At 42.8% G+C, this 21,014-nt stretch overlaps 1 protein-coding gene across 1 annotated transcript; it reads right to left on the minus strand.

Annotated features, from left to right (window-relative positions):
- On the minus strand, positions 1–17,032 carry TGFBR2 (transforming growth factor, beta receptor II (70/80kDa); the record flags this gene model as incomplete). The annotated part of the gene is made up of 4 exons (XM_010082124.1): positions 1–526; positions 4,203–4,330; positions 12,074–12,215; positions 16,205–17,032. Coding segments are annotated over 4 exons (1,278 nt in total), but the record flags the coding sequence as incomplete, so codon positions are not given.
- Between the last annotated feature and the right edge of the window lie 3,982 nt (positions 17,033–21,014).

Genomic DNA, 21,014 nt, shown 5'->3' on the forward strand with positions numbered 1-21,014 from the left:
ATATATATGTATATATATATAAATAGCATTTTCATAGTTATATACAGGCATTAATAAAGTGCATAATGTTATTGGCTATTTTCAAATCTCATTTCCTGAGGAAGTGCTAACATACATAGCTCCTCCTACAACATGATGCCGGCAGTCAACTCTAGGGCATGACACCTACTCCATGGCTTTTAATTCCCATAAATACATCTCCCTGTCTGGAGGAAGAGCCTAAAGGGAGTAGTGACAGCCTAAGTCCTCCAGGAAGCAAGTCAAGGCACCAATCAAGACTTCTTCCTTCGCCAAGGTGAACGCATCTGGGAGTGGCTCCCTCTGTTTCAGAGCTCTCGGGTGCACACTACTTGGCAGTGGTCACGGAGCCATCTTCAGGGATCTTCTCCTCTGAACAGCTTCTTCCCGAGAGCTTGTCGTGGTACTTGAGCTCACTGAAGCGTTCTGCAACGCACTGTGCTGTGAGCCGAGCCTCAGGGTCGTGGTCCCAGCACTCGGTAAGAGTTTCACACACCATCTGGATGCCCTGCAGAGAGCACAGAAAGAGCGGCCGTGATGGGGCCAGTCACCACCAAAGCCTGCGTGAGAGTTGCCCTCTGAAGGTCAGGGGGTTATTCACATGTGTCCTGGAGGTGCTTTATGGCCTCTGCTGCTACTGTCATGGGGGCACGCTTTTTTTTTTTTTTTAAAAAAACCCTACTACAATATTTTCAGCACTTTAGTTGGTAGTGTAATTTCTGGGCACATGTTCTGATACTTTATAAAAAAAAATGATGCTTTGGACTAGTGCTATAGAATCAAGTAGGGTTTTTTTTTAATAAATATGATCAGAATTCTTGGATAACATGACTTACTGCTCAATCCATGCCTTGCATGCCGGAATTCTGTTTGGGTCCCTACTACAATATTTTCAGCACTTTAGTTGGTAGTGTAATTTCTGGGCACATGTTCTGATACTTTATAAAAAAAAATGATGCTTTGGACTAGTGCTATAGAATCAAGTAGGGTTTTTTTTTAATAAATATGATCAGAATTCTTGGATAACATGACTTACTGCTCAATCCATGCCTTGCATGCCGGAATTCTGTTTGGGTTTTTCAGACAAAATTCTGACTGCCAGCAATATCAGGCCCTACATCAGCCCTTTATTAATTCCTTGCAGACTAACTAAATCTATGTGCAAATATGGGCCACAGTCCCATAAACACTTAAACACATGTCACTCACAGATGTAACTATTTAACCTTCATTTCAATACTGATGCACATGTTTACAAGAGCAAAAAAACAGTTGCATTTCTGTAATGCACTTTATAAACATGACGTATTTGCCAGGAAATTGTGTGCTTTGCTTTATCACACTAAAAGCCCATTAAGTAGGATTTATCTTAAACTTCTTATTTAAAGAAATAACATTTCACAACACTGCATTAATTGCATAATTTACCTAATTGGTGATGTTGACTGATGTCAGTGTTAATAGCAGAACGTTATTGTCTGTATACAAATAACATTAGTTTTCTGCTGGCATTGAAATTACAAGCAGTAAATTAAATTAAATATTAAACATTAACTTGAAATCAATAGTGCAGCAAATCTCATTAAGGGAGGGAAAAATTGTAATATGTAAATCCATTCCAGAATTTTATCACGATGAATAATGAGTTCATTACAAAAACATGACTGCAGAGGAAGGAAATGAATATGGAAGAGCCATTACAGTAAGAGCAACTTCTATGGAGTTCAAAGCAGATCCTCAGCTGCTGCAAACTGTCACAGCCCTGCGGAAGCCGATGCATCACTGCATTTTAGATAGCGCAATGTGAAACGCTGAAGGAATTCAGATGAAGGGAATTAAATCCATCTTCATTAAATGTCCTGAGTGTGTTATCAGGCATCCATTTCCTGCCTTAGACTCTTAGCTGAACCCCGCTGGAGCCGGCTGTGCCCATCCTGGTGGCACACAAGCACAGCCCTGTGGTCCTCCCAGTCCGTGGGGTGCCGCAGACTGAGGTCTGTCTGGACTTTACCTAGGGTAGAGATCTCTGAAGCCAAATGTAGGACAGCTTGGTCCAAATATGTGACCATTTTACTTGCTATGTAAACCCAAAGGTGATGAAATTCACAGCGTATTTCTCCAGCACCTCGAGCTGCAGCCCTCCACACACTCGGGCTTGCTGCCATGGAAGCAGCTGCGGGCCAGTCCTGTGCCTGAGCACCATGGGGATCCCAAGCCCAGAGCTTCCAGGCCAGGCATCCTGGGCATGCTGGCACACCTACACCTGCTGCTACGACTGGCTGTGCATGAAAGAAGCTCTAGGACACTTCTCTCCAAGGCATAACCGGTGAGTAGTGCCCATTTCTGCTGCCACGTAATGCAGTGCCCTGCCTCAGTGCCCACAGGAGTAGCCCCGTCCCGAATGCAGACAAGTCTCTGGGCCACCTAACACTGCTCCAGGACTGCTTTAAGTACCAAAGACTTCTGATTTATAGGGGCTTTCATCAGCTTCTGTTACATGTACATCATCTGACTCTTCCCAAATGCAGAACAGAAATATTTGCTGACCACGTCTGCCTTTGCATCAGCATAAGCAGTCTTTCTTTCATATCCAGTGACAGATTAAGTTAGATTTCCTTTTGCTCTTGAGAAAACAGTGATTTTCCTCAAGTTTGCTGAAGACATATCTTCCTGTTGTTCTTCTGTTTCCCTAATCAGTTCTCTACACTTGTTTAATTTTTTTTCACACGAGACATCTTTTGAATATTCCAAGAAATGTTTTCACACTGTTCCTAATTTTAACTATTTTCTACTATTTAGTTCTTATCTCCCAAATGATCTGTCTCGAGATTCTTTTCTGCTTTGTTAATTGGGCTCTTCTAAAGTACCACATATGTATTACCAGTTTGGACTTCATTTTGGATTGATGGAAAACAAACATCTGCAGTCAATACATGATCCCTTTTACCAGCTCATCCACAATTTTTATAAAATTTCTGCAACCAGTTCTTTTCTATAAAAATGATCATTAGTAGGATCTCTCCTTCCCAGCTCAACTTGTCATTTAAAAGATGGTTGTATCTCTGTCTCCTAGAAACGTCAAGGGCTTTTTAGTACTCCTAACATCAGATATCCAGGTGTCCCTCAAAATACAGGTCTCCTTCCCAGTTAAAGCACCCCTCCTCAGTAACCTTGTTCATCACAGACAAGCAAGGCCCTGTGGTCCAGGAAGGGGCTGCATTCTGCTACAGTCATCAGGCAGCAGATGCGTTGTTCTTGGTTGGAAAGATGATTTACTGCAGCCACTCTCTTGACCTTTCCTAAGTAGGTGTTAGACCGTGATTTTAACATCTGAACTGGAATGAAAAAGGGAGTGTTACACTGCTCCTGATGGAAATACTAGCTGATCCTGGTTGCCTGGGCTTTTATAAATGTTCACCATGCTTTCCTTTTGTCTGTAAAGACCACTCAACATATTTCACTGACAAGCGGAACGACCAAGCCTCACTTCTCTGAGACGATTCTCATTTTATCTCTTCTGATAAAAATGCTCAGAGCAAAGGTGAAGAAATTAATGCCTTTGACTTGTTTCCATTCAGTTTCATCTACTGGGAAATCGGCCTGCAACTATTGCCTAGGAAGTGCAAAGATGGTGTCTGTGAATGGGGAAAGCTGACAGACTGCTTCACATGCAAGGGAAATGGACTGCTAATGTGCAACCTGAATAAAAACAGACTGGCTTGCTGAAGACTCATTTCCTATTTTCTTAAACCTGTCAACAACTGGGATGCAACTAAGACTGCTGTCCATGATAAAGTACCAAGATTTGTTTTTCTCTGCTGAAGGGGCCCATGTGCGAAGTTGTCCTCTTTGACCTTTCAGAGCACACAGTGTGCTTTAAGGCCCTAGTTATTCTGTTGCTGTCTGGATGATTGCTGGGTCTCAGGTTTCCAATCTGTTTGTTTTGATCACTTTTAGATTACACTGGTGGGCAGCAGCAATCTAGGGCTTTGGGGTAACCACGGTGCAGAGCACTGTGGTGTCTGAACCATGGGCATCACTGGTGTCACTGAGAGACAGAGCTCTAATCTGTGCAAAAAGAGAGGTCCAGCCTGTTGGGCAGGGCAGCTGAGTTAAGGCTCAGGCTTCAGGCAGCAGCTAAATGTCTAGTGCAGCTCTCAGCTGCTCACATGTGATGCTCTTACCTGATGGTTAAGCCAGGAGCTGGGGATCTCGGGCCGCCCTCTGTCTCTTAGGACATTGTCCTTCATGCTTTCCACGCAGGGGTGTTCTCGCACTTTAGAGCCGAATGGGGGCTCGTACTCTTTCACTTCTGCCAAGAGAATAAGCAAACACAAGGGTATTCAGCTGGGCTGTGCTGGTGCCAAGTGTGAAGGGAGCTGGCTGTTCTCTGGAGGAGTAAGAGCTACTGATTAGCTGCTCAGTGCCGCTGTTCTGCTTGACCAGCTCCAAACAAAGCAAAGCCAATTGGCATTTTCAAAAATGTTTCAAATGTGTTTCTCCCACATGCCCCCTCCCTCCCCTTTTCTTTCCTAGCCAACTAAACAATTTTCATTTAAACCCTTTAGTACATAATCATATTAGCAACAGTCAGAGCAGCAGAGTAACCTATAATGGTTCGAGAGCCTTTTAATCTGTGCTGAGGCAAAACACACAAGAGCTTCAAAGTGAGTTTTGCTTGAGACAGGCTTGCAATAATGGTCCCCCTTAGGTCCCCTGGAGTCCACACACACTTACCAGGTGAAATATAAACTGAAGTCTATCTAGGTCGTGATAGAAGTTAATGTGCTAGATTGCTAGGAGGAAACAGTTGCTTAAAAAGGACAAAGATATAGTAAGGAGCAGGGCTGAAAGCTGCCATGCTGCCCTTGTTTATTACTGAGCTGTATTCCTTTGTAGAAAGTAGTAGTCTGCTCTTATTTTAGGCCTTTTTCCCAAAATGGGTCAGTTTTGGCCTATGATGTAGGGGGCACAGCTTCCTGAAGGGGCTGCTGCCATTCTAATTTTCCTTTGCATGTTGCATATTTTCTTTGCTTTTCTTTGGAGAGAGAAAGGAAGAGGCAGACATATGGGACCTTTGGAGAAAACTCAAGAAATATCTGAGAGCGGAAATATTATAGTAGATGCTGACACAGTGTAGAAAATGCTGTGGTTTCTTTGGGAACAGATGGAGACTTTACTCACAGGCCTAATGACTTGCTAGTATTAGATAAAGATTTATTAAGTTGGCCTGTTCTGCTGCCTCTTACTTCTTTCTAGGAATTAATTGAGGGCAAGAAAAGCTGAAGTAATCTACAAGGCAGTCTGAAGAATGCATGTGAGTGCCCAGAAGACGTGTGAAGAGAGATGAACGAGATGGGAGACACAGTACTGTTGTGTAATATTAAAACCAAAGTTCAAATGCAGTGTCCAGCACTGCTCACTGCTCTCAAGGGGCATTTTATGGTAAAAAGAAGCTCCGAGAAGGTTGATAACAATGATTAAAGGCCCAGAAAAAAATGAGAAGAACCTCTAAAACTTGGCTTTGTTTACTTTGGAGAGAAAGGTAAGAGGTCATATGATAAAATACCAAAAATAACTAATGATCAAGATAACACAGATCAGATCCTTCTCTCATGTCTCATGATAAAAACAAGACAGTATTGAACATAACTAAAAGGTGGACTTTTCTTTAAAACCTTAGAGTCAGGCTGTAGATCTCACTTCTACATGATGGCCACGAGATGAAGACTTTATCAAGCTACAGAAAAAGAATTTCTAATGCTTAAAAAGAACAGACAAGTTACAATAACAAACATTTTGGAAGGGATATTAGATATTAGGCAGAAATTTTTCACTCAGAGGGTGGTGAGGCAGTGGAACAGGTTGCCCAGGGAAGTTGTGGATGCCCCATCCCTGGAGGCATTCAAGGCCAGGCTGGATGGGGCCCTGGGCAGCCTGCTCCAGGAGTTGGCAACCCTGCCCACAGCAGGGGGGTTGGAACTAGATGATCTTTGAGGTCCTTTTCAACCCAGGCCATTCTGTGATTCTATGATTCTATGATATTAAACCCTGTGCTTTAAATGTTCAGCATTTAGAGATCCAGCTGCAAACAACTGTATGTGCAGTGCAGCAGATCATCCCCCCGATGTCTCCTGCAGAGCTCTCCTTCCTGCACCTGAACCATATGGTGCTGGCCACTGTCCACACAATGCTCTGGAGAGTGGCTATAGTCCTGAAACACAACTCCTGTCTTCTCAAACGTAAATCACTTTCTTTAAGACTCAAGGGCCAAAGTCTGCTTTGCTTCCTTTCCTCTACAAGAAGGCATACCTGTTTCACCCACATTAATTCGAGTTAGAGATTACTCAGACAAAGTAAATTTACAAGACTTTAGCCCTAGAAGTTAATTGGGAAGTTGCCATCTTGCTGGTCAGACCTGGATTACTATGCAGTGGATGCACAATGATTACAAAGCACATACCTCTACTTTCAAAGCTAACCCAAAGTTTGGTGGAAAAAAATTAAATAGCATGACCTAGATGGCCATTTCCTACACCATCTCCATCAGTCACAGTTTGATTGTGGTAGTGGTCATGGACACCAGTCAAGGCTTTGAGACCTTCTTGCAGTATGAGGAGTCAGAGGAGTCTGAATGTCTAACAGAGGGAAGCTGGTGCTGCAGTGCTGACCTGTTCCCTCTCGCTTAGCTTAAACTGAAGGCCATTCAGGTTCATGAGATGGTTCAACTGGGGGAAGGGAAAGCCTTCCCAGGGAATTGATAGGTTTGGAATATATTTTCCCTATTTGAGAAATTCTTTCCATGCTATGAGCATTCCTCTTCCAAATATAAAGACTGAAGAGATTTTTCAGGGGTTTTTTTTTGTGGTTTTTTTTCTTTTTTTAATCATGAAGAAAGAGAAACTGAGGACAGATGCCAATTCACTGTAATGACTTTATAGTAATACGGCCATGTGTTCTCTCAGTTTGAAAAGCATGCAGCATCTTCTTGCTATTTATTATCCTTTCTTTACCTTAGAAAGAAAACCCTGCTGAATCCTCTCTCAGTAAATCGTCCTTATGCTGTGGAATCTCAGGTGTCAGACACATTTGCAGTACTAGCTGGGGTTATTCATGGATCATGCTGATGTGCTAACAGTGGATGTAACAGATGTCAATTTGAGGTAGGTTAAGACGTTTGTGCCTAGCTGCTTGTGCACAGCTGTATACAGATGCTAAATCTATTTTTCATGCCTTATATGTTTCTTTTGATTGTTTTTAGACCAGTCAGGCACTAAAAATTACAACTGGCTGAAGTACCAAAAATGCCTCAGGTACCATGAATTACAGCACCTTTAGCATTCAGTAATGGCTGAGTTCCTTAAACTTTAACCTCCAGCATTTAATCTTTACAGTTGTGAGCGTCCTTGCACTAATAATCGCTGTACCTCTGGCTTCCTTTGACACTGGCCTGGCCATAACTCTCAGAAAGGCTCTGACTGATTTTTAGCCCCAAACAGAGATATAACTGAAAATCTGTTTGTTGTGCCTGATGAATGATTTGGAAAATTTGGCTGTGGGCTCCTCATGAAAAATATGCCTCACTCATGTGATGTTTTTCTACTCTAAGCTCTCTGCAGTGCAATTCTCTTCCTTTGGGTCAGAACAGCATACCTGCAAACCCTGTCAATACTCACTCATGTGATCGGTCTTACCGATTTCTGTGGGACAACTTCTTATGCTGGAAGATGAAGGCTCATTTGTGGAATCAAAGCAGAAGTGAGGTGAAAAAAAAGGCCACCAAAAATCAACTGTGAAGTACAGTCCATAGCTGTGGGCTTGCATATGGGAACTTTTAAGTCCTTTTGAAATGCCCCTTTCCTTAAGAGTTTAGAAAGGGAGAGCCACAGAAGGGATAAATCAATCAATGGTGTAGCTACTGGGACACCAGATCATGTCTTTCTTTATCCTAGAGGAATTTGGGTGGTGGATCTATTTAGCTGTTGCACAAAGGGATAACAAGACATAAAGCAGAGGCTCAAAAGCCATTTCATGGCTAAGTTTTAAGAAGCTGTCAAATGCTTACATTTTCCCTAGGCTTCCCCATTCCATTTCTTCAGAATATGGATGCTAGCTGGGAAGGGTGAGGGTGTATTGGGATGGGTGAACTCACTGCACGGTTTCCCTTGCACAGACATCTTTTAAGTGCCTTCACCTGTGATGATCAAAGACACAGACATCCTTCCAAAGGTTTGGGAGTGCATGAGCTCTGTCATCAATGTATGGTTACAGGCTGCTTAGTCACTGTGTGCTGGATCCTGAGGTGGGAAAGTTGAGGAACACAGAACACATCAGTGCCCAACATGGAGTGCAGAGCAGCGATCATATCTACTGCTACCTGGGCTTGTTGAAGGACAGCACGTACATGCAGAACTATGGTGACACTTAAGAGACTCTACTTCTAGGACATGAGTTACTGTCATGGGGTGATGCTGCACTGTGTGGATGTACCAGCTCGGGTCTATATGCCAACACAAGCCAGCACAGTGCAGATGTGCCCTAATTGGGCTCCACTCCACCGGAGGAGAGGTTTAAATCAGGCCTCAGCTGCAGCCACCTCAGTCCCCAACACACAGGCACAGCCACGCTGTACAGGCTATTGAAATGTTCCCTGCCGCCAGAAGCTCTCACCTCTCCATGTCAATATGATGAACGCTGAGCATTTCATGAGATACGGGATACACAAATGGTTAGTTACCAAACTGGCTCTTGGCTGACTCTTTCCAAGTAAGCATAAGATTAATCAGTGATTTTATTCACGTTAAACACAGGTCTGATAAAGCAAGGCTGCCATTTCAAACAAAGCCCTGCTGCTATACTGAAGCCAGCCACCACTCCAGGCAGCACAATACCGCGCAAGAAATGTTGCCATTTTCTGACGGGTTTCCCTTCTCCTTCTTCACCAGCCCCCTGTATCCAGAAGTTCCCTTTCTTCTCTTTCTCCCCTGCCACCCCCAACAGTCCCCCACCCGTAGCAGCTCGAATACTAAACAGATGGTTTTCTTTTCTTTCTAGGAGGCTGTCAGAGAAATTAACTTGCCTCAGTCACCAAAGCTGTGTTGCTCTGAAAGCAAGTGGTTGAGATGAAAATTATATTTCTTGCAACATGCAGCATCTGGTGTACAGCTGTTCGCTGAATGAAATATCAAGTTAACAGCAGCGTGGAGCAGTCGAAGTTCTCCCCAAAGTAGTATTGCTGAGTTTCTAAATATGCCTCTTAAATTATACTCCGGTGAAAAATCAGTCAAACTCGATCTTCGCCTTTTTGTCCCTTTCCCTTGTGCCCCATTTCTGCTTCTCCATATTTAGCACAACAAAGTAACAATGAACAGCATGGCCTTTCTCAAAAGCCAGTCCCCACCTGCTTATTTACCCAGGCAGCTTCACAGTTCGGATTACACTGCTGGGTATTCTAGTTTAAACGTCTGCTGACTGAAAAGGCCTGGCATAGCATGGAGACTGTGTTTGACAAAACTGCTGCAGTGAAAGGATCTGCCTCCATGGCCTCCCACACTCATCGAACACCTGCATGCTGACAAACAAATCCTGAGCGCTCCCTTTGTAAAAGAAATAAGTTACAGTACCTTTACGTGGCTGAATGGCGATTAGCCCCCCCCACACGCTTCCCTCCCTGATTAAAGTTGGTCATGCTGCTGCCTCACCTCAGTCTGCCGCTCCTGCCCTCTGAACTGCCACAGGTTTCTCTAGCGACACGGAGCTGACACCACAGTCAGTTTTTGCCCTGCAAAGATGGTGTCTGCACCTTTTAGGCTCTTTTGGAAAGGCTGGCTGCAATCAGGTCAGCCTACTCTGGCTTATATGCAAGGTCATTTCTCTCAGTGCCAAACAGTTTAGAAGAAAAGAGGGGTTTGCGTGAGGAAGGCAGCTCCTCCAGAAGGCTGCAAGGAGAGGAGGGAGTCTCGCGAGTGACAGATGGAGAGAGAAAGCAGAGGGGGAGCTGTAGTCGTGAATCACTGTAAGGGTATTGCACCAGCTGGCTGCAAAGATAGCCAGGCTGCATGAACCAGGGGGAAATCTAAGAAGGAAATGAAAGAAACTGTGCAGTGCTATTGCAGCTCAGTACCAGTGACAATTTAAGGGAGCTGAATTTAACTGCTCGGGATGGAGACAATAAGCCCAAGTTCCACCCCCTACAGACCTGCCCAAGTACTCATCTGGTTTTGCTGGGGACTTCACCACCCGTAAGGTGATTGAGATAGGGAAATGAAATTCAAGAAATGTGTTTCTGGAGATGAGGATGACTGAGGGATGAAACGAATAGGGAAAATCAAGGTGTAGGTGGGGGTTAAGCTCCACCTTGAAAGCAAAGGGAATGCTGGGCCAGAGAAATCTTTCCATTTCCTGAAATTACTTCAGCTCTTCTTCTCAAGGCTATAATGGGTCACTCTCTTCTAGCGAAACATGCTGGTGATTTTCCTTCCTTATGAAACTCCCTTTATATCCTCTTTTAGGCAGTTGCCTTCTGAGAACAGCAGCTTTTGCCACAATCTTCATTTTGCTGTACTCAGCAAATATGAACAGGAAGGGACTCAGGCATCAGCAAAGATAAAGGACTCCACAGTGAACAGCTCATATTTATATTAATAAGGTGAGTTCCTAAATGCAAGAAACAGAGAGAGCTCAAGAGACAGGGCAAAGATCCTTTTTCTCAGGTTTTAAATCTCTTCAGCCACATTTACAAAGTGCTAATGAAAGACTGAGGTTGTGCCAACGCACTCAGAAACAGGCATGACCACAACAGTTATATGGGGATAGGTTTGCCTTGGAATATGCCAGACTGAGGTTCAGTTCCTGAAGCACCAAATGTTTTTTCTTGAAATGTTTGAGTAGAAAATATTTTTTTTTCATGCTTTTATGCTAGTGCTAGCTTTCTGCACGTTTATTCGCTTTGTAGCTTTCCCGGCAGGGTGCAAACCGGGGCAAATCTGCTCCTCACAATCCAGCCCACCCAGCAAGACCAAATGCTGGTCAGACATAGGAGGAGACTGAGGTGGAGGCATTCCTCCCGCTGGCACATGGACTCTGTGATGCAGCCACACAGCCACTGTGCAGAGTGGCTTCAGAGACCTCCATGGACACCCCTGTGGTATCCCATAGATGTTAGTAGAGAAACAAGGAGCAGCTATGCACATCTTCCCATGGGACACTGGTTTCCCTCCTGTACACTATGTTCCTTATACTGTAGTGCTCTAGCCTCCAAGATCGTCCTGTCTCTGTGGCAGCCCTTTGAGATGGAACTGTGCCAAGTCCAATAAAAAGGGAGGCTCTGTGGTTTTGGACGAAGGGTAACAAACCAAATCATAATTGCATATCTACTATAATATCCACATTAGTGTTATCTTTTACAGCCCCACTTGTTAGACTGCCTGTGAGAGCCCTGGACTGTGCAGCAGTTTTTGTTAGAATGAATGTAGACAATTCCAGCAGACTGGAGAACTTTATATGTAACTTATCTTGTTTTAGTCCCTGAAGTAAGCTGAAAATCTTCCAACATGGCAATATGTAATGCGGATATCTCAACAGGAACTTTCCTGATTTCTAGCACACACCAGTGCTGCACCCTGGGAATTCTGGGGCAGCTTTAGACAAAGCAGAAATGGAGATTTTGTTTCAGTGAACAAACTCTGAATAAGAACAAGCATAGCAACCCTTCCTGAAGCTGTTTTCATAGTCAGTTGCAATAATTTTAATTTTGTTGCTGCACTTTATACAACAAACATCCCTTGATTTCTCATATGGATGATTTCTTGCAACATCACAAAACATGATGAGCAGCAGCTGAGGATTTTGGGAAAGCAGGAAGGTTTCTGTATCACTATAGTGGCTCTTACTGAAATTATCAATTAGTAAATGTGACACTTAACTGGCCCTCACACTTCATGAAAGTAAATGGGAGGCAGTTATCACTTCTTGGTCTTAATATCCTCTCTGGACTACCACAAGAGCATGTCTGTCTAAACATACTTTTAGAGAGAAGAAAACTGATGACACTTACCTCCGACACCGTTACAGCGGGATGTCATTTCCCAGAGGACCAAAGCCATGGAGTACACATCTGTTTGTTTGAAGGACTCCACATTCTCCAGGTTCATCCTGGACTCCAGAACCTCAGGGGCCATGTATCTTGCTGTACCAACCTACAAGATAGGAGATCAGGAAGAGCTCAGGAGCTGAAATTGCAATTCATGTTTTGGATGCTGCTGTGGTTTAACTTCAGCTTTCACAGAAATGGTGCCATTTGACATGTACCCAAAAATTCAGACCATACTTGGCACAGGTCTTATTTTCTGCTGCCAGGGGAATCTGGCATTGTCCTGACTACCAACTTATTTGCACCTCCCTTGGTAAAGAAAAAAAGGAAGCCCTTTTTAATTCCTTAAGCAAATAATTTTTACACTGACAAGCTTCTTCACTGTTTGGATATTCACAGATAAACTCTGCTCTTTGGGCCTGAAGCTATTGCTGCTGACAGAGTGTCTTTCAGATGAGCAAGAAACACATTGTATTCTTTTGTGCTGCTTATTACAGTGTTAGCTGGTTCTTTTCATGGTAGGCCTAAAAGGAAGGCGGTAAATGCAGGGCTGGCAGAAGAAAGCAAATACACAAATACCGCATTCGGAAGCACACATTTGGATCGAAACCAAAAATCAGCCCCTTTGTTTGAAAAGCCATTCTCACAAACTTTATTCATACTCAGCAATTTTCAGCAATGATTTTAGTAGCTTTGCTGAGATCTAGATTATGACCTTGCATTATAGAAGGCAAAGTTTAAATGTCTCTTTATCACAAGAAAGGATTTCAGGAAGAATTTTTTGATCACTCAACAGTTGCTCTCAAATGACAAACTCCTCACAGGGTAGGTATAAAAAAAATTATCCTCCTTGAAAAACTGCAAACATAATGTGTCTTTCATCAGGCAAAGATAGCTTCAAATTGGAGACTGGTTAATTGCAGAGATGAGCAAGCACAAGTTGGTGATACGGTAGGACCTGCGATTTAAATGAGCTATTTGCACCACAGCAATCACTCCAGAGCCCAGCAGCAAGCAGGACTGCAAAAGAACATTTCAGTTACTGGGTCTGCAATTGTAGGCTGCCACATAGTAAAGGTACAGTCCTGAGAGAGCCCTGTGACATATATTTTACAAGCTTTTATAAACACATCTTATCACCCCAGGCTCAGGACAAATGGGAAGATGTTCCACAAAAAGTGCAGTGCACCATAAGAAGACAGCAGAAATGATCAAGGACATAGCTTTATCATAGGACCCTGCAACAGCAGAGAATTTCCATGTCAAAAATATCTAAATGGTCGTAGGATCAAAGCCTTTAAAAACAGTACAGAAAAAAACCTGTGTGATCAGTCCCAAAGCTAAATTCCCTACTACGTGGACTTTGTCATGAATTTAAAGCTAAGCATGTGAGCAACAGCCGTATACTGAATACTTGGGACAATCGTGTCTCAGCACCACTGAGGGGACCAGAATCTCTCTCTCCTAACTAAAAAGTACAGAGAGAAATGCAGAGAAAAATTAAAATTGCTTGGAGAACACTATCAAGGCAATCCCATTTCCATCCTGCTTAGGATTCATCATGCATTCCACTCTGCTTATGTCCTTTTATCTGCATTTATATTATTAGGTCTTTGGGTCAAAGATACTTTTCCCTGTATCCTGTGGGAATGTGACTCCTGAGTCTCAAAACCATTTTAGGTACCTAAACTCCAGCAATTCAGAGCTGGTTGCCCCTCTGGAGTCTGGATATGCTTTCACTTTGCAAATACCAATCTCCTTTCAGTTCTTGCTTCTCCAAAACTTTTAATGCGGGACCATTTATCTTCCTGCAGTACATTATAATTTTTGTGACTTTTGAATCTTTTTTACTGGAGACCTTACAATATTTTCAAGCTGTTGGGGGATTTTTTATGCCCTGAGGTGTGTCAGTCAGAGGGGCACTAGATACCCCTCTTTACCTGATTAGGGAGACCATCTGTTACAAGGCTGCTGATGCTGCTGAGGTGAAGAACTACTGGCCTTGCAGGTACCTACCAGTCCTTTGAACACAATGGGACAAAGGTCCAGATTTATGTGGTCATATTAAGTAATGTCTGCAAATACTAACCAACATGGATAGCCAAACTGAAAAGACTGCAAAGGTTCTAATGGGGAAAAAGATGGTTTCCAGCCAGTCACCAAGGGCGCTGGTATTGTATAGTTAATAATGGCTATATTCGCATGATATAGAAGGTAGCTGGGTAGATCAGAAAGAAGATGGCTTTGTAACCCAAATAACTTGTCCTGAATATTAATGTCTAAGGCTGACCATAAAAACGGTAAAATACTTCCACTCTTTTTGTTTATTTCATAGGAAGCTAGAGGTTTTCTTGAATTAAAATTTGGGCCAGCTCCATTATATACTTAAAAAGTTGGACCTCCTGGTGCGAAGAGTCAAAGGGTAAAGGTTAGAAATGGTGCATAAGGCAAATCCTGGTGCAAGACCCCTTTAACAAAGGCTACAGCACTGAAGTTGTCATGCTGGGGAATTTAAGGGGGTGGGGCTTGTGCACCCAGAAGAAACCAGGTGGAGTTTGACGTGGAGGTCACTTCACACCATCATACTCCTTGTCACAGAGATGAATGACACTAGCTGGAGCTAAACTAGAACTAGATTCACTGGAGCTAAACGAAGTAAAACAGTGGACCTCAACACCAGTGCCCAAGTACACCAACTGCAAAGCAGTAACCTGCTCTGGGCAGCACTATACTTGTTGTCAGAGTCAGTGTGGACTGTGGAAGTGGCGGTATCAACACTATCGTCCTACTTCCAAGTGTCTGTGAGCAATGCCAGAGAAATCAGCCTGAAAAAAGGGTCGGCTTTAAGTAACCAACGTGCTTGCGGGGTTGAGTTGCAGAGCCCCTGCCTTACGCTGCCAAATACTCTGTTTTCACTTTAGTCCAAATGGGACCAGTCTTATGCCTGATGACATGGTATGACTTCACTGAACTCTCCAGCATGCCAGACGTTTTTGGAGAAATGATATGTAACTGGAAGTGGTGTTTGTATTATTTTAAATACAGCTCCACTGGTTATCATTCACTCCTGGCCCTGGTTAATAAACCTTCTCAAAATGAGGTCAGGACAGTTGCCTCTCACTAAGGAGACCTTCAAAGACAGATCTTCATCAGATAAACAACAGCAAAGCTCCCGTGAACTGAACAGAGCACTACTGACTGAAGAGCTGTCCCTGAAAACATTCTAAACCAAAATATTAATTCCCTGTGAAGTAAAAGTCAGTGTAAATGGACAGGCTTTGAGGGGACCTATGTATAAAAATATAAATACAAAAAAATACACATATAAATATATGTATAATTAAATAATCAGGTACTAATTAATTTAACAAATGGTCTGAATTTATACAACAGGAGTTTTCATTAGAAGAGACAATATTTAGAGATGTGCATGAAAAATTTAATCTTCAAGGCATTCATACACATCCTCCTCGCATCCCTATGAATAGATGAGTATTATCCATGCTACTTGAAAACGCACAACAGGGCAGTCAGTTACTTTTATTTGACATTCTTGCATTTGCTTGCATGTGGGGAATGTACCGTAATCTTAAACAAGTTTATTTTTGGCCTTTTAACTTTATCTATCGCTCTAGTTATCTGCTTACACCTCTTGAGGACAGAAGACTGACTTCACCTATTCCGGGATACACCAGGAGTGGGTCTACTCACACAAAACTGTAGTGCTGTCAGGCCTGAAAACTGTGGCAAACCTCACAATGTGAAGCACATCCTTATCGTATGTGTGTGTGTGCACATTGCGGCAGCACCACAAACAATTGCTAGCAAGCTCATACATGCTCAGTATAAGTGCATGGAGAGGATGGTTGCATCGTACACATATGCAGCTTTTCAATCATAACAAAACCTTCATTGCACTACTCTCACTGTTGCTTTAACGTTCAGTTTAGAGTCTTTGTTTATAAACACTTTCACATTAATTTTTAATGATTTTAAGTAAATATGGCAGCATAAGGATTTTTTCCTCTTTTCACCCCATAAACGGACACACCAACTGCTACAACGCACCCCCCCCCCTTCAAACTTTTAACTTACCTGCCCACTGTTAGCCAAGTCATCCACAGACAGAGAAGGGTCCAGCCTCAGGGATAACCCAAAGTCACAGAGACAGCAGGTTAAATCATTTTTCACCAGGATGTTGGAACTCTTTAGGTCTCTGTGCACAATAGGCGTTTTGGGGCGACCACAGGGTGTGTGATCACTATGCAGATGGGCAATTCCTCGGGCCAAGGATCCACCCAATTTCCAGAGGTCCTCCCAGCTGATAATGTGCCGTGTGAGATATTCCTGCAAGTTTCCTCTAGCATGGAAGGCAGTGATCAACCAATACTGTTTACCAAGATCTGTCTTACGCTCCTCTGCTGTCAAGAACTGGAGGATGTTCTCATGCTTGAGGTTTACATCTGAAAAAATGTCTTTCTCAGTTTTCCAAGAGGCATATTCTTCATAGGGGAAAATCTTGACTGCCACAGTTTCATACTGCTCTGATGTGTTTTGCTTCAATTTAGCTTTATACACTTCAGCAAACCTTCCTTTGCCAACAACAACGTCCAACTCAATGGGCAGCAGTTCTGTGTTGTGGTTGATGTTGTTGGCACAGGTAGAGCTGATATCTGAGCGGTCATCATCTAACATAATGGCACAAACATCACTGCAGTCCTTATGTTTCCTGGGTTTAACATTTTTCTCCCATGCCTTGTTGAGCTTCCTCTTCTTATGAGTGCGGTAGGCATAAAAGATAACAATCACAGCAACAGAAATCACCAGTAATGGGACAAGACTTATGATTGTGACTTTGGAAATTTCATCTTTCTCTTCTGGCTTATGAGGGTCATCTGTAAAGAAGGACAGAAGGAAGGCATATATTAAATTATATCATAGCTTTATGTATACAGAAGGCTGTCAATAATGATAATATTTGTCCAAATACATGATCTGCTCCACTAACAGTAAATAATAAAAATTGTCACTGCTTTCTTACTTCAGAATGCTGTTTTGTATGTAGGCCTCCGCTTCCCAGAACTTCCCTGTCTGCTTATTTTATAAAAAGCCAGAACTGAATGAGCAAGAACCTAATGTAATTTAATACCTTTGTTCTTCTCTCAGGCTTTTAATACGTTATGGATGAAACCTTCACTTTCCTGAGTACAATAGAACACAGGTGAACACAGGTGTTTGAATCCTGCAGGCACAATCAGGCATGTATGACACATCAGAATTGTCAACCACCCCAGCCCGTACTTTTTGCATGGATTTATGTATCTGAAAACTTCCTTTGTGCGTCACTTGGTGGCTGTACACTGGCTGTCCTGTTTTAAAGCAGTAAATGGTTCACCTCAAGCTCCACAGCTGGTGTAGTCCACAGACTAACACATTCTTGGGTGGAACATACAGGGAACAGAAGAAAAAACAGGGACATATTCTAGAATAAGGAGATGGTTTGCTATTGGTACAGACCATTATTGTAGAGGCAAGAGCTGCCCTGTCACCTCTAGAAGTGACCTTCTAGTTCAGTATTTTTTAGGGAAGATAAACAGTTTAAAAGGGAACAGTTCTATTCTGAAAACAGATTAAAGAAGAAGGGTCAGAGTTTATCTGAAGCTGATTTGATCGGACACTTGGAAATGTACTCTCCCAGCCTATTTCTTCGTTTGAGTCAGAGCAAATGTACTATATTATTTTTCCATGAGGGAGGGGATTGATTGGAAGAAGCCCTGGGAGTCTAACCTGAATGGACTAAAACAACTGAAGTTGCAACCAGGGTTAAGCAAGTGGCTTGTGTTGCCAGAACAACGCTCTGGCAGATGCTTACAGCAATGTCACTGGCTCAGGCTCGTGTATCAAGCCAAATAACTCAGTATGCAAAGGAAAAGTTTAATAAGCTCTGAAGGAAAGTTGCCACTAAGTACATTAGCCACAAGCCTCTGTTTCCCCTACTCTGTGCCTCTCAAAATGAAGGTGAGCAACGCTGAAACGCGTGGGGGAAAAGAGATTGCAATTGGAACAAGCAATACCTCTGACCCTCCAATTTAACTTGTAATCACTTTTCCCCTTGGAAACACAGTTAGCTGGCAAGCGGCAGGAACCATCAGTTACTCAAAGGCAGGTGACGGGACATCTGAGGCGTATATTCTTCTTTATTTGGAAAAAGGCCTGAATCCTGAACCAGGATGTGCTTCCTCTGTTTGAAAGGTTCATTAACCAGATGGAGAGCAAATAATCCTAGCCTCTCTCACAGGGTTTCAGACAAGAAGAAGTGCCTTTCTAGCACTGACATTCACAGCTAGCACAGGTCAGTGGCATTCACTAGCAGCACCTACAAAGAATGTATTATTTCCTTCATTTATGCAAAACAACATTTTAAGCCAATCCCTTCTTCCACACCTATGCAAACCACAAATCCTTATTCTCAAGTGATTTCCCTTGGCAGCGAAATGTTAGTAAATTTTAAACTTTTAAAATTTTTAAATAAAAAAATACTTAAAAGTTCATCACAGATTACAGGCACCCCTCTGCTTCTCAACATGTTTGTTGCAAAAAAAACCCACCAGTTTTTTTATGGCTCTTACTGGAGGAATATATTTAGAAAGTCCAATGTCAGTAAACAGATTTGCATTGCTTATTCCCATGTGCATTCTTTGCTCTCAGAAAATCTGTTTTATAAAGAACTTGGGAGACACCTTGGAGGAGGATAGCTGACTACATTATGAGATGTCTGTTTCAGAGTTAGGGTTGCAAGCAGGCCACAACTGCATGAATGCAACTATGATCTGTAACAATCAGATAAAAAAGTTTTGATGAATGTTTGGGGTTCTGTTTTTTTCTTTTCTTGACCACAGAAAAGCATGCTTGAAGTTTGGACTCTGCTCTTGGAACTGAATAATTTGTCATCTACACCATACAATATACTTTTTAACAAAGATGAACATGCCTCTTCAGGGCCCTTAAAGCCCTCCTTCTTTGCCACAGTGCTGCAATATATAGCCCATATATTTGAAATATCTTTCTAAACGAGGGAGAAAAACCCCACAATGTATTACTTCTCTTTCAAATTTCTCCCCATGAGTCCAAGCAGTTGGAGGTAGTTGGGTGTTATGTTCAGCTCTAACTGAGAAGAAACTCATCCAAAGCCCCCACTCCTTGACTGTTATGGCCACCTGTGTGAGGGTCTCTGATCATTCCTGTAATGCCCTAGAGCAAGCTGTATTATTTTGGCCTACAGCTGAGAAGTCTACAGCAGACTTCACAGCCCCTTCAGCTCTTCCTCTTTTTGCACAAGAGAAAGCTCTGCTTGTGGCGCAAGGGGATTTTTGGGTGGAAGGGAGAAACTGTTGATGTTGCAAATGTCACTTGAAAAAGAATGAAAAAAAAAAAAATCAAAGCAGAAGCTGAGCAGTTTGGCCACTTCCCCTGAGCACTGTATTGTCCTGCATCCCTGCTGCAAAATGACACATCTGCTTTGGAACTGTCCCTTGAAGAAAGTAGGCAGGCAGGGGCTGAAAAGCATACAGCTGCACATCCCCACCTAAAGCAGCAGAGATGAAGGCTGTGCTCATTTTCAGTTTTTAAGACACTAGATAAGTCCACTCAAGTCTTGGGAAGTGCAAGAATGAGCACCCAACAGGGAGAACTGAGTGTCAGCACTGACAAGGCTGAACCCTGAGCTTAGTTAGGAGGGTACCGAGCTGCCTGCCAGCAGAACTAAAGGGGACAGCAGCAGCAAAGAGCTGGTGGCACTGAAGCCTGGTCTGAGCAAGGCACTTCTTGAATTGCCTTTGATTCTGGCTGCTGATACAAGCAGAACAAAATCAGTCCTTCCAGCACAAAGCTAAGGTTGGGGTACTTCTCTGTTGAATCTGTGTACAAAGTCAGGGCAAGATCAAAATTCAGAGCATATCTGTATGTTTGCATAGTGGCTAGCCAACATCTTCTGGCTTGACTACAGGAATCTAAGAATAAATATGTTCATTTGCTTATAAATAAATACTTACGACTCAAAGCCCATAATTTCAAAAATGGGAGTGCAGCTTCCTCTTTCTGAGCACCACAATGAGCAAAATTTAGCTGCACAGGCAGGCAAGGAAATGGTTAAATGAAACAGCCTTTCAGGTTTTGCAAACAGGCTCCTAAATAACCTTCCCCACCCAGAACTATTATTTAGGCAGAGCAGTCCTTTCTTAAGCTTCAAAAGAGCCTATTAATATAGCATAACAATAGAGAAGTTGAGCTAAAAGAAAGCTTCCTGTATGTGGTTTAAACTAAGCACAAGCCATCTGCACAACCCTGAACACCACCTAAGCCTTTAGGGAATAGGGCTCAGGTGCCAAGGAAAATGGAAACACTGTACAGCCCCTGTTCAGTCAGGAAGCTTCAAAGGACAACATCACCTCGCCTGCAAATTCTTTAGGTTGACTGAACTTTGGCGTCACTGAACTTTGGAAACAAGAAATAAAACAATGGCAATAAAATCAGGACCCACACTTTAATGCACAGGGCAGCAGAAAACGCACAGTCAGTCCTGACAGAACTACTTCAGTGCTGTTTGCTGCTTGTGCGAGTTCTGAAGTTGCTGCTTATTCAACTGGTAGTCTAGGCCACACAGCAGGACAAGAATATATTTGATATTGGCAGAACTCAGGTTAAACGTATCAACACTGATATATTGCAAGCTTGGCTAGTGTCTTAAAAACCCCCAGAAACACAGAGTCACAAAATATGGGCCCAGAATTGGGACTGTGATCTAGTTATTTTGCAAGCTCCTGAAACACAAAGCAGCCCTTTGAGCTGACTGGAGGACAACTCTGTTTTGCAGCAATTCTGAGGTTTCAAAGTGTGGTTTCAATTC

This window comes from Pterocles gutturalis, unplaced genomic scaffold, assembly GCF_000699245.1.
Source record: "Pterocles gutturalis isolate BGI_N339 unplaced genomic scaffold, ASM69924v1 scaffold24686, whole genome shotgun sequence".
Taxonomy (NCBI): Eukaryota; Metazoa; Chordata; class Aves; order Pterocliformes; family Pteroclidae; genus Pterocles; species Pterocles gutturalis.